At 41.3% G+C, this 13,983-nt stretch overlaps 1 protein-coding gene across 1 annotated transcript in view; it reads right to left on the minus strand.

Annotated features, from left to right (window-relative positions):
* Window positions 1-2,663, minus strand: part of TRIML2 (tripartite motif family like 2) — a 10,579-nt gene extending 7,916 nt beyond the window's left edge. Inside the window, exons 1-3 of the mRNA XM_043893802.1 lie at window positions 2,564-2,663; window positions 1,951-2,315; window positions 1,602-1,697 (exon numbers count right to left, since the gene is read on the minus strand). Coding sequence (XP_043749737.1) covers window positions 1,602-1,697; window positions 1,951-2,142 — 288 coding nt within the window. The 5' untranslated portion in view covers window positions 2,143-2,315; window positions 2,564-2,663. The remainder of the gene's footprint in view (window positions 1-1,601; window positions 1,698-1,950; window positions 2,316-2,563) is intronic.
* Between the last annotated feature and the right edge of the window lie 11,320 nt (window positions 2,664-13,983).

The following is a 13,983-nucleotide window of genomic DNA, read 5'->3' on the forward strand; positions in this document are numbered from 1 at the left end:
AATACAAATCCAAGGAAATATAAAGCACTGGGGAGGAAATAATAGGCATAGATACAAAGGACAAAGGGAATTTCAGGGTCAACATCAGCCAAGATATCAACACAATTTTAGAACATGAAATGCAGACAGAGACATGTTCATTGACAGAAAACTGAGGAATCTACACAACTTCAGGACCAAAGAGCAGGAGATCAGGAAAACTGGAAGGCAGGACCAACGGCTTTTGCTGATGCTTTGGATAGTGGATGAGAGGAAAAGAGGAATCAATGGGTGACCCCAAGGTTTTTAGATAAAGAACAAAGTTGCCAAAACATAAAATGGAAACTATGGATGGGACAGATTCTAGACATGGGGGGTATATCAGCAACTCAGTTTAGGATATGATGATTTTGATAAAGTCATCCATCCAAGCAGAGATACTAGGCAAAAAGTTGGACATGAAAACCCTCTACTTGGAAAGTCTGAACTAGAGACATATATTGGGAGTAGTTGGCTTATTTAGGGACTAAATACAACTGCATTTAGGGACTTCCCTGGAGGTCCAGTGGTTAGGACTCTGCATTCCCACTGAAGGGGCACAGGTTCGATCCCTGGTTAGGGAACTGATTCCACATGCAGCACGGTGCAGCCAAAACAACAACAAAATGACTATATTTAACCTCATGACACTACTGAGTCAAGATTTATCAAGAACCTGACTATTCTCACCACTTCTACTACCCCTTCCACCACAGTTCACCATCATCTGTCCCTAATTACTGCAAACAGTCTCCTTCAGGTCCCCCCCACCTGTGATCTCACCCTCTTACAGTCTATATATTATTTTTCAGCTTCTGTTCCCTTAATAGACTTTTACAAGATACTGACTATAGTTCCCTGTGCTTTAGAGTAGATCCTTGTTAACTTTCTATTTTATATATAGTACTGTGAATATGTTAGGGCTTCCTGGGTGGCTCAGCAGTAAAGAATCAGCCTGCAATCCTCCTGCAATGCATGTCAATCCCAAACTCCTAATTGACACGCCCCAAATAGAAATTCTTAAATTGACCTTTGAATGAATGGCTTCAGGATTTACACTGCCACATCCCAAGTACAAAAGATGATCACTCTCCTATGGCACTGTTAACTGCACTATCAGTCTTTTTTATATTTATAAATAAGGTATAAAAATGCCATCTCCCTAACAAGTTTAATACAGTTAATTTGTACTTCTGTTAACATGAGCTTATGAACCAATTCAGTCTACTCAAAAGATTATCTGCATTTGCTTTTCTGTGAGCTCTCAGGTCTTTGATCACTTCTCTATGGTTTCTAGTCTTTTGCTACTAACATTTTGTTTTGTTGCAGTATCTTAGTTCCCTGAACAGGAATTGAACCCATGTCCCTTGAAGGGGAACTGTGTCCAATCTTAACCACTGGAGTTCCAGGGAAGTCCCCTGCTTACTAACTTTTAAGAGCTCTTTATACATGAAGAAATTAATACCTTTCCTAACTATGGATTTTAAGGAGCTTTTCCTGCTGTGCCATTGGTCTTATGTTTATGTTATTTGCTAGCCAACATTATAGGTAATTTCCACCCAAGAATCAAGATAAGCACTGACCTGCATCATCACCATTCTTTCTTGTTCATCAGCCAGTATGATTTTAGCTGCCACAAGTTTCTCCTTCAATGTGTCCAACATCTCCTGGAATAACTTCTGCAGAGAAATATATCACAGTAATTGCTTTACAACAGCTAGATTCCTAACCTTAGACAACTGAAAGGCCAATAGCCCTGACTACACATGGAAGGTCTACGTATGGTACTTGTCTAGTATTCCGTTGACCAACATCAACTAAGGGAATGGACTTGAAGGATCAGAATATCTGTTCCCCAAACAAATACGGTAATTACTGAAAAGAGGAGGCAGCCAGAACGGCAGGGTGGTCTGGGATCCGTACAAAGCTTACCCTGTAATTCTCGGCCGCCTCTGGCACTTCATTCACCACCACAGGACTCCCATGCTCCTGGGGCGGGAGGCTGTGGTCACAAACCGCCATTCGGTCACCACGGCGGAACAGCTGCGGTGGCTGCGGGCGTGTCTCATGGCGGACACCTCCTGGGATGTCTTGCTCCAACTGGGAGCGGGGCCTTTTGGACATCTCGGAAGGTGGCCCTCGCTGGAGATGATCAGGCTGTTTCTAAAGCGGAATACACCTCCCCGCACGCCGAACCGAGTGCGGTGTTCTAGGGCAGACGCACTCGTCAGCCTCCATCCTCCGCAGTCAAGGGTCCTGGACTCTTTGGATCCAGCAAACCTTCTGCAGACACGAGCCTGAGGAACGAGATACGATGAATTACACCAGTGGTCGAGTTCTCCGAGAATTTCAAGTTATTGAAAATAATTAGCAAGTGACAAAATAGCAAAGTACTTCCCAGCAAGTCATTTTTAAAAAAGAAGAAGAAAAATGGTTCTCAAAGGAAAGCTGTGGCAAAGAGCAGGAAAGGAACTTCCGGGACTAAAAAAAGACAGAGCCTAGCCTCAGGCACTCAGGTCGCAAGCCGAAGGAATCCCTCACTCACCCAGTTGCTTGCAGAGATCCTGAAAGTGAAGGCCTCTTGGGGCGGCTCCTTAAACCAGACAGAGCGGAGGCAGAGTGTCGCCGCGTTCCAAGGAGGCGCTCCCTTTCAGGTCTGGCTCTGAGGTGCGCATGCCTGACAGGAGCGCACTCTGGGGCTCCACAAGTGCGCATGCGCCTGACTGAGGCGCCATTTTGTGCCTGAAGGGTAAGGCGTGTCTCTCGAGAGACTTGGCTGTTGAAGGATGTTTGCTGAAAAAAAATAAAGAAAGTGAAGTCGCTCAGTTGTCTCCGACTCTTTGCGACCCCATGGTCTGTAACCTACCAGGCTCCTCTGTCCATGGGATTCTCCAAACAAGAATACTGGAGTGGGTTGTCATTTCCTTCTTCAGGGGATCGTCGCCTCCAGGAGAAGCACCCCCTCCAGGGATCGAACCTGGGTGGCCCGCATTGCGGGCAGACGCTTTATCGTCTGAGCCACAAACCCTCAAATAAATAAACCTTTTCGAAAATACTGAAGGGAAATTGCACATATTTATACGTACATATGGGATTTGGCCGTGGCGCTAGTGGTAAAGAACCTGCACACCGATGCAGAAAATGTAAGAGACATTGGTTAGATCCCCGGGTCAGGAACATTCCCTGGAGAAGGCCGTGGCAACCCACTCAAGTTATTCTTGCTTGGAGAATCCCGTGGACAGAGCAGCCTGGCGGGCTACAGACCATGGGATCGCAGAGTCAGAAACAAACGAAGAAGCGCCTTAGCGCAGCACAGCACAAATGCACATATATGGGCTTCCGGGGTGGCTCAGTGGTAAACAATCCGTCTGCATTGCAGGAGACACAGGTCCCATCCCTAGGTGAGGAAGACCCCTCCTAGAGAAGGAAATGGCAATCAGCTCCAGTATTCTTGCCTGGGAAAGTCCCTGGACAGAGGAACTTGGCAGAGGTAGGGGACTGAGCTACTAAACAACAAAGTATGTGCATAAATACATGTAGGTAATACATATATAAATATGCACATATGTGCATATATACAAATATATTTTAAGAAAACAGAACAAGTGATCTATAATTCGTGCATCGCCATTTCCAGACAATTCCGATAACGTTTGAGCAACAATTCCACCTTTTCACTAGATATATTTTAATTATATTCTTAAAATGTATTACCTACTGAATTTGGAAATCTTTCCCAATGAGGAATCGCCTTAGTTTCCTTGTCTAACCCCATCTGCAGCCATTGTCAATGACACTGTAACACCAGATATTAATTTCTCAAAATTCTCTAATTTACGTTTTCCCATTCTGTCTCACTAGCCAGCTATTTTTAACATTTCTTGCAAAGAATCAACTTGAAAGAAAACAGAACTCCGAAACTTCCATTTCTGGATTCATTAGCTTATTTTTGCCTCTCATGCTTGCAATTCCACCCAAACTTGACCATCTACTGTGGAGCCCTATACCAAGGTCACAGGTGTGAAGCCCTGTACCAAGATCACAGGATAAAAATCTCTGGAACTGACCAAGCCCCATAGCAACTGTTGCCATGAGCCTCCAGATCTAAACCGGCCAGGTTCCTGACACCTAAAGACACCATTCCAGTAGGAATTTTCTGTCTTGAGGCTATGGACATTGGCTGCAAGCCTGCCAAAGTGTTCAGCTCTCCCTTGAACCAACCCACTGTTCTAACACTGTTTTGTCTCTTTCTCTCTCTATTAAACTTTATTCTCTTCTCATTCTGCCTGATGTCTGGAAATTCTTTTCCAGCCCACACACATGACATCACCTAGGCCTTTCACTCTTTTTTAATTTTTAAGGTACGTGAAACAATAAAAATTCTGAAGCTGTTATTCTTATATATTCAATATATGAAGACATTGTTATTTTGCTAGGGTACATGCTAAAGCAGCAGACTTGATTTGCCTTTTCAGTGTTGACATTTGCACTGATGGTAGATAAAATTGCTGGTGTCCTACCATCAAGGAAGTAGCACCAAACAGGACCACAGGCATTTATTGTATTTTTAAAATCTCTACCTATTTGTAGACTCCCAGTTTAAAAAAAAAAATTAAAAAACCTGTTTTACTTAAAAACATTCATATTTCTTGATGCTTGGTAAAATATTAAATCTCAACATTGAGCACAGAATTTAAGGACTTCCCTGTCAACCCTGTGGTTAAAACTGCACTTCAAATTCATTCGGGGAACACAAGTTTGATCCCTGGTCAGGGATCTATGATCTCACATGCTGAGCCATGCTGCTAAAAAAAAAAAAAAAAGTATAGGATTTAGCATACCGGGTGACAGGATAGAAATGTGTAAAACATTTATGTTGCATATGGAAAAACAATGGTTGTCTCACAAAAATGCATTTTTTCTGATTGAGTTGCAAGCCATACTAGTGCTATTTTTTTTCATAGGTCATTTTTAGTAGAAAGAACGAGTGAGATAGACTGTGGTTATCTGCATGTAGTGATTTGGAAAGACATTTTCTCAAACACTGTCATCTCAAGGAAACTAAGTGTATTAGTTCCCAGTGATAAAATCTGAGCTTTTAAGCAAAAATGAGAGTTTTAGAAAACTCGTATCTCCTATTCTAAGCTTGACAGCTTCCCGATACTTGGTCTTTTCTGATGAAATTAGTAGAGATATTAACAACTGATTGTTTTTGCTATTGTAAAATTAAATGTGTCAACATTTGGAAAACCTGCAAATTCAGTGAACCAATTAAAAGATGCCTGCTCCTTGGAAGAAAAGGTATGACAAACATAGCCAGTGTATTAAAAACCAGAGGCGTTACTTTGCCGACAAAGGTCTGTATAGTCAAAGCAATGGTTTTTCTAGCAGTCTTGTATGGATGTGAGAGTGAGTGCCGAAGAATTGATGCTTTTGAACTGTGGTGTTGGAGAAAACGCTTGAGAGTCCCTTGGACTGCAAGGAGATCAAACTAGTCAATCCTAAATGAAATCAGTCCTGAATATTCATTGGAAGGACTGATGCTGAAGCTGAAGCTCCAATACTTTGGCCACCTGATGTGAAGAAATGACTGATGGAAAAGACCCTGATGCTGGGAAAGTTAGAAGGCAGGAGGAGAAGGGGACAACAGAGGATGAGATAGCTGAATGGCATCACCAACCCAATGGACATGAGTTTGAGCAAAATCTCAGAGATGGTGAAGGACAGGGAAGCCTGGTGTGGTACAGTCCATGGGGTCACAAAGAGTCAGACACAACTGAGTGACTGAACAAGTTATTTTCTAAAAGCTCAATGCACGATGTTACAGGATTATGAAAGGGTAAAATGGATTCAAAGTGTAAAATCAGTGAACTTTAGTGTTACCGAGGACACAGCATTCATTAATATGATTTAAAAACAAACAATTATCTGAAAAGGTATAGAATGATTTCCCCTTTTCCAACTATGTCCTAGTGTGAGGAGAGATTTTCTTCATGGACTCCAACTAAAATAATACTGCAATGGATAGAATGCTAGAATAGATATAAATCAAAAATTAAAGAGATATGCAAATTTTAAGAACCATGCCACTTGTCTGAGGAACTGTTCAGAAAAGGTTCTTCATAAAAATGTTATGTTTATTTTTAATATTTCTGTGAACCATGTTTAAGCCTTTCAGCTGTTTTTTACCTGACAGGTTTTTGGTCTTTATTTCTTAATTTTAAGATATACATTGAATAGACTATCCCCTTATTATACAAATTGCAAATATTTGCCCTCTACTTATCATCTGGATTTGAATTTACTCCAGTTATTTTTTACTGGGTCCTTTCAAATCCTTGTAGCTTCTCTTGTCTTGCCTCCCTGAACATATCCTAGACTGAAAAACCAAAACAGAACACTGATCCATTACAAAAATGAAGGCATTTAGAAAGTCAGTGGTCACTCCTGGCTTTATCTTGAGCTCTCAGCAGTCAACATAGTCGGCCAGGAATGGTTCCCTCTCTTTGCAATCAGGATCCTGTAAATGACTTAATTTGCCTGTTTCTCAGCATTCTTTTTTTTTTTGGCTTTGAATCCTCTTGAACCTCTAAATTTTCACAGGCTTCAAGGGTCAGTGTTGGTCCCTTCTCTTCTAGTTCTAATATCTCCCTAGGTAATCCACATTTACTTCCAAATGTTTGTTTAATCATCTACCTAGACCCGGCACTCCCAACTCATCTGCAATTCAATGTCTAATAAGCATCCCACATTAACATACCTGTAACACTTTTGGATTTTAATCAATAATGCCTTCCCTTCCCCCAACTCCCTGGTGGCTCAGATGTTAAAGAATTTGCCAGCAAATGCACAGATGTCCCTTTGATCCCTGGGTCAGGAAGATCCCCTGGAGGAGGAAATGGCAACCCATTCCAGTATTCTTGAGTCAGACCCCAAACTCACTTTAAAATTTCATTTGGAAGCACCACGTAAGCCACCATCAATTCCTCACCTCTATTAGTTCATACTCAATCCTGCCCTACTCCTGTCTCCAAATCCTCAGCACAACAGCCAGAATACTATCTTTTTGGAGGTAAGGGCTTTTTTTAAAAGCAACAATAACAACTTTTTATTTTATATTGAAATATAGCAGATTAACAATGTTGTGACAGTTTCAGATGGAGAGCAAAGAACTCAGTCACACATATACACGTATCCATTCACCCCCAAACTGCCATCCAGGTTGTCACATAACGATGAGCAGAGTTCCACATGCTATACAGTAAGCCTTTGTGGGTTATCCATTTAAAATATATCAATGTAGACATGTCCATCCCTAACTCCCTAACTATCCTTCACCCAATCCTTCCACCCTGGCAACCATGTTTGTTCTTTAAGTCTGTGAATTCAACAACCAGAATACTATATTAAAATCTTAATCAAGTTTCTGTTGTTTTTTTTTTTAATTTGGCTGTGTGGCTTGTAGTTCTCCAACCAGGGATTGAACTGGCATCCTCAGCAGTGGAAATCTCAGAGTCCTACCACTGGAGGGAATTCCCTCTAATCATTTCTAATAACTTCCCAGGGCACTTAGGATAAAATCCAAAGGCTAACACAGTTCTAGATGATCTGGCCTCCTGCCCAGAAAATCCGATGGATAGAGAAGACTGGTGGGCTACAGTCCTTGGGGTCACAAAGAGTCAGGCTACAGTCCTTGGGGTCACTGAGCAACTAACACGTTCGCTTTTTCTTTCAGCCCTCTTTCCTCCCTACAGTTCTCAGCTCAAATATCACTTCCTCTGAGAGTCCTTTCTCAAACTACCCAGCTTGAAATATCTTCCCACTATTTATAATCATATTCTCTGTATCTATTTTATCTAACACTGAGTAAATATTTTTTTTTGAGTAAATATTTTAAATCAAACCAGCACAAAGAGAAATCAGTGAAGGACAGAGAATAGAGATTAAATATTTTTACAGAAGCCAAGTGAAAGCAAAGTAGGAGATCATGAGTACATTATCTGTGCACCAAATTCATACCTATTCTTGTTTTTCTTATTTTTATTTATTGCCCTGGATTTTTCACTTATCCTTTTATACAGTTGCATTGTATATATGTTTTTAAAGCTTCCCTAAATACTAAAATCAAGCTTAGGTATTTAAAGAAAACCATGATTAAGGAAGCTTCCTTGGTGACTCAGAGGGTGAAGAATCCGTCTGCAATGTGGGAAGCCTCGGTTCGATCCCTGGGTTGGGAAGATCCCCTGGAGAAAGGAATGGTTACCCACGCCAGTATTCTTGTCTGGAGAAACCCCATGGACAGAGAAGCCTGGCGGGCTACAGTCCATGGGGTCCCAGAGAGTCCGACACGACTGAGTGACTGAGCACACACATAATTAAGGAAACTATCTTCAGAGAAAAGCTTCCCTTTCTTTGTAATCCTGAGTATTTCCTTTTGGGGAAAGAGAGAGAGAAATGGAAACCCAGGAGCTTTGATCTACTCAGCTACTCCCTCAGTCCCTCCCTCTCATCATCAGGTAGGAAACCTGTGACGTTTCACCTCCTATCCATAAGATAAATCTAGGCCAGCGGTTATCAAACTTCACTGAACACGAGAATCATCCCAGCTCATTCAAATAGATTTCTGGGCCCCACCCTAACAGTCTTCTTGGGGTAGATCTGAGGTGGAGCCCTAATTTGCATTTTAATGAGTTCCTAGAAAATGCCCCAAGAGTCAGGGACCTTCTTCAGGCATTTCAGTCTCTGTGGCTGGGTGAATATTTTACTCTTTGCTATACCTCCAAGGTGTTCCCTTGTGCCTCAGCTTGTAAAGCATCTGCCTGCAATGCAGGAGACCGGGGTTCAGTCAGAGGGTTGGGAAGATCCACTGGAGAAGGAAATGGCATCCCACTCCAGTATTCTTGCCTAGAGAATTCCATGGACAGAGGAGCCTGGTGGGCTACAGTCCATGGGGTCGCAAGAGTTGGACACGACTTAAGTAACTACACCACCATCAAGGTCTAATTAAGGGGCTACTATCTGGTAGGCACTACGTAAGTGTTTTTGTTGGTGGTTTATTTTTGTTCTTCATGAACATCACGTATATAGTGACAATTTCACAGGAAGAAATTCTTCTACAAGCTTTACCTGAGACTCATTCGGTTCTTTCCTTAGCCATCCCATTTTATCTTAAACCATTGAATAGTTTTATTAGAGAACAATGCCCGAGTTCATTGTTTGCTGAAAGAAGTGATCATTGCTTTATTTGTAGGTAGAAAAGAGAGAAATAGCTGCCTGACTAAGGAATGTGTTCTAGAATGGGAGGTCAGGGGTAATCTCAGATATCTCATAGTTGACCTCACTGGAGGGCTTCCCAAGGTGGAGCTAGAACCCGCCTGCCAATGCAGGAAACATAAGAGACTCCGGTTCAATCCCTAGGTTGGGAGGATCCCCTGGAGAAGGAAATGGCAACCCACTAGAGTATTCTTGCTTGGAGAATAACCCTGGACAGAGGAGCCTGGTGGTCTACAGTCTGTGTATCTGTCTGAGCTTGCTAAGCCGCTCTATCTCGTCAGACTCTGCAACCCATGGACTAGTAGCCTACCAGGCTCTCAAAGAGCCAGACAGACTGAAGTGACTCATCATGACCTCAGCGGAAGGAAAATCTGCACAACTCCCCAAGTTTTACAATTCTGTCTCTGGAAATTTTGTGTTTTTTAAATTTAATTTAAACATTTTGTATCAATCAGTGTGCTGCTTATCAAACATCAGTGCCTGGTTTTTTTGTTGTGGTGGTTTTAAAACTACTGGACAGGACAATGAAAAAATTCTTCTGCTTGCTATCTGGTCTTCCAAAACCTAGTCCCACCCTATGGAATCTTAAGTATACATCCTTTCTCTTTATCTCAACCGACACTCCCCTCCCAAACCCTCTTCTCCTTCAAATCAATCGCATTCTTTCCTGTGTATCCCTCTCTCCTCAGCCTCCATTTCTTTCCTTTTTCTACTCAGTTCTCATTTTTCTTTTAAAATTTGATGCAAAAAAATAAAAAAATTAAAAAAAATAAAAATAAAAAAAATAAAATTTGATGCAGTCAAATTATGTGAATATTTTATCAGTTCTTTGGTCATTTGTTCTTATTGTCCTGAACTTTTATAATTTATATGATTTTATCCTGAGAGAGGAAAACATAACCTTTGAATTAAAAGGTAAAACATCAAGCAAAATTCTCATGTCTTGGAGGCATATAAGGCCTATCTTAAGACTCTAAGAGAGAAAGTGAAGTTGCTCGGTCATGTCCAGCTCTTTGTGACCCCGAGGACTATAGGCTACCAGGCTCCCCCATCCATGGGATTTTCCAGGCAAGAATACTGGAGTGGGTTGCCATTTCATTCTCCAGGGGATCTTCCTGAGTCAGGGATCAAACCTGGGTCTCCCACATTTTAGGCAGATGCTTTACCATCTGAGCCACCAGGGAAGTCTAGACTCTAAGTGAATAGTAAATTATTCTGGAAGACCACATATTTTAACTAAGATAATTCTAGAAAGTGCTATGCAACACAATGTGTTAAGTTCTTTTTATATCTATATATTTCCCATGATCCTGTGAGAAACACTTTGTCAATACATTTTACAGCTGATAAATCTGATCAGTAAAGAATCAGCCTGGAGTGTAGGAGACCTGGTTCGATCCCTGGGTCAGGAAGATCCCCTGCAGAAGGAAATGGCAGTCCACTCCAGTATTCTTGCCTAGGAAATCACGTGGATAGAGGAGCCTGGGGTCACGAAGAGTCAAACACAGCTTAGAGACTAAACCACCACCACCACCACTTCCCACAATCCTGTGAGAAACATTTTATCAATGCATTTTATGGTTGATAAAGCTAATGATTTTGAGGTTGAGTAAGTGACCCAGAGCACTCAGTACAGAAAATTACAGATATTGGATTTGTATCACAACAAACTTCACAACATTTCCTTACTTCTAGTAACTAAAAATTTTTGCCAACTTATAAAAGAAAATGTCTCAAATTTAAATTAAAATTAATCACAAAGTACTTTCATAGGCCCCCGATAGTATAGTCAATATCTTTAAGTATTTCAATCATTTCACTTAAAAATGCACTACCCCAGCCCCCACCCCCCCTCCCCCCACCCACCTTCCTAAGAGGCCCAGTGGTAAAGAAGCCACCTGCCGAAGCAGGACACTCTGGTTCGATCCCTGGTCTGGAAAGATCCACATGCTGCAGAGCAACTAAGCCCATGTGTCACAACTACTGAGCCAGTGCTCTGGAGCCCAGGAACCGCAACTACTGAACCAGTTTGCCACAACTACGGAAACCCACATGACCTAGAACCCCTGCTCAGCAATAACAGAAGCCCCCACAATGAGAAGCCCTTGCACTGCAATTGGACAGTAGCCCCCACTCGCCACAACTAGATAAAAGCCTGTGCAGCGAAAAAGACCCAGCACAGCCATAAATACATAAAATTATTTTTTAAAAAATAAAAATCTCCCCTAAGCATTAAATTCTTGGGATAAATTAAGTTTATCAAAATAGTAAACCTGGGTTCAGTTCAGTCACTCAATTGTGTCCGACTCTTTGCGACCCCATAGACTGCAGCATGCCAGGCTTCCCTGTCCATCCCCAACTCCCAGAGCTTGTTCAAACTCATGTCCATGAAGTCGGTGCTGCCAACCAACCATCTCATCCTCTGTCATCCCCTTTTCCTCCTGCCTTCAACCTTTCCTAGCATTAGGGTCTTTTCCAATGAGTCAGTTCTTCACATCAGGTGGCCAAAGTATTGGAGCTTCAGCTTCAGCATCAGTCCTTCCAATGAATATTCAGGACTGATTTCCTTTAGGATGGACTGGTTGGATCTCCTTGCAGTCCAAGGGACTCTCAAGAGTCTTCTCCAACACCTCAGTTCAAAAGAATCAATTCACCGCTCAGTTTCCTTTCTAGTCCAACTCTCACATCCATAAATCCGTATGTATACATAAACCCATATGGTAAACCTGGAGTTTTTATATATTACAGTGCGTTGTATATATTTGATGCCTGCTAAGTTGCTTCAGTCATGTCTGACTCTTTGCAACTCTATGGACTATAGCCCACTGGGCTCTTTTGTCCATGGGATTTTCCAGGCAAGAATTATGGAATGATTTACTGTGCCCTTCTCCAGGCGATCTTCCCGACCCAAGGATCAAACCCACATCTCTTGAGTCTTCTGCTTTGGCAGGTGGGTTCTTTACCACTAGCACCACATGGGAAGCCCAGTATATTTGGGTCTCTACCTAAATTCACAAATCTTAAGTCAGTGTCTCAATTGTATATTTTAGCTTACAGTTATGTGGCCATTACCATAAGCTATGTACTCCTAAACCTTAGGGATGACACTGAGTAGATGTTTACGTGTTTAATACCGAAATGTTAAAAGAGTGTGGTTATGATTGGTTAAAAGGTTAACCAACTAGGAGATAATTTGCTTCTTAGTTAAGTGAGTTTATATTTTGCTGGAAACTTCCGCTGCGTTTGAGGGCTGGGGCTGCAGGTCTCTAGGGTATTTATTAAGCAAACTGACGTCTTACCTTGATTTTAGTCAATCCTTTCCCACATGATTATTTTGCAGTTCCTTTTCACCCTTCACAGAGTGACATAATGACCAGATATATCTGCCAGAATGATGACTAGGATCTTTTCAGAGATCCTGATAGGGCTTTGAACTTTATTGACTGTGTTTGCAGCCCTATAGCTTCCTATTCCTAAAACTGAAAACAGTTTGCTTACCCTCTCAGCAACATATACACATAATTATAGGTTTTTACATGATTTTTTTCCTTGACTCAATAGAGTTATCTCTTCTGAGGAAGGGGCTCTCTTGTGAGACTCTAATGTCTTATACAGAAAATCCAGGATTTCCTGGATCTCATTCAGAAAAGGAGAGCTTGCTATTAAATCCTCTTGGAGGTTGCTATGCTAGATCTACATAATAGAAGTTATAGCACAAACTCAGGCATGAGTTCTAAAGTGAAAATTAATTACTCCTTGTCAAAATGGGGTCTTTTTTTTTTTTTTTAGAAAACTTTTATTTTTGTGAAATGGTATACATATACTTAAGAATTATGAAAATGTACAGCTCAGTGATCTATCAAAAAATGGATATCCATATGACCATACCTCAAAACAATATTATTACAGAACATTATCAACCCCTCAAATGCCACCCTCAGCCTCACCTAGTCACTGTTCGTTCCTCCCCACAATGATAACAACTGTTGTCACTTGCATTTTTTAAAAATAAATATGCATGCTTGAAATAGAATTTTTACAGTAAAACAAAAATGAGGTCTTTGGGGCTCCCAAATCTCCATATTTGACAGGTCGGGGATAGCAAAATGATTTCAATCTGTGTGATTTTGAAAACCCAAGGTATTTAAAGAGGAAAGAATGATGAGAATGAATCCCTGAAATTTTGAAAGACAATTTTACCTTGAAATCTTTCGTCTTCTCAGTGGTAAGCACCATGAGGTTTGTGTTCCTGAGACATAAAACAGATCTCACAAAAGAGCATCTGATCTCTCACACAGAACCTCTTCAGTTTTTCTTGGTAGATCTCACATATGCTAGTCTTTAAATCCATCATGTGAGGATTTTGCTGTCTCAGCCATCATCCTCAGCTGCAGGTTACACCTTGGATCACTTATCTTGTACATTTATTTTATTTTTTATTCAAAAAAAAATTTGAATATGCCATGCAGTGTGCAGGATCTTAGTTCCCTGACCAGGGATCAAACCTGTGTCCCTACAATAGAAGGGAAGAGTCTTAACCCCTGGACCTCCAGGGAAGTCCCTCACCTGCAAATTTCTTTATACTTAAAGTAGGTGCTGTAATCAGAGATTCCTTTCCAATTTCATAAGAGGCAATTACAACAAGACTTGTGTCCACATTCAACTGCAAGTGGTTTCTTCAAATTGTGTAAG

The sequence above is a fragment of the Cervus elaphus genome, chromosome 32, assembly GCF_910594005.1.
Source record: "Cervus elaphus chromosome 32, mCerEla1.1, whole genome shotgun sequence".
Taxonomy (NCBI): domain Eukaryota; kingdom Metazoa; phylum Chordata; class Mammalia; order Artiodactyla; family Cervidae; genus Cervus; species Cervus elaphus.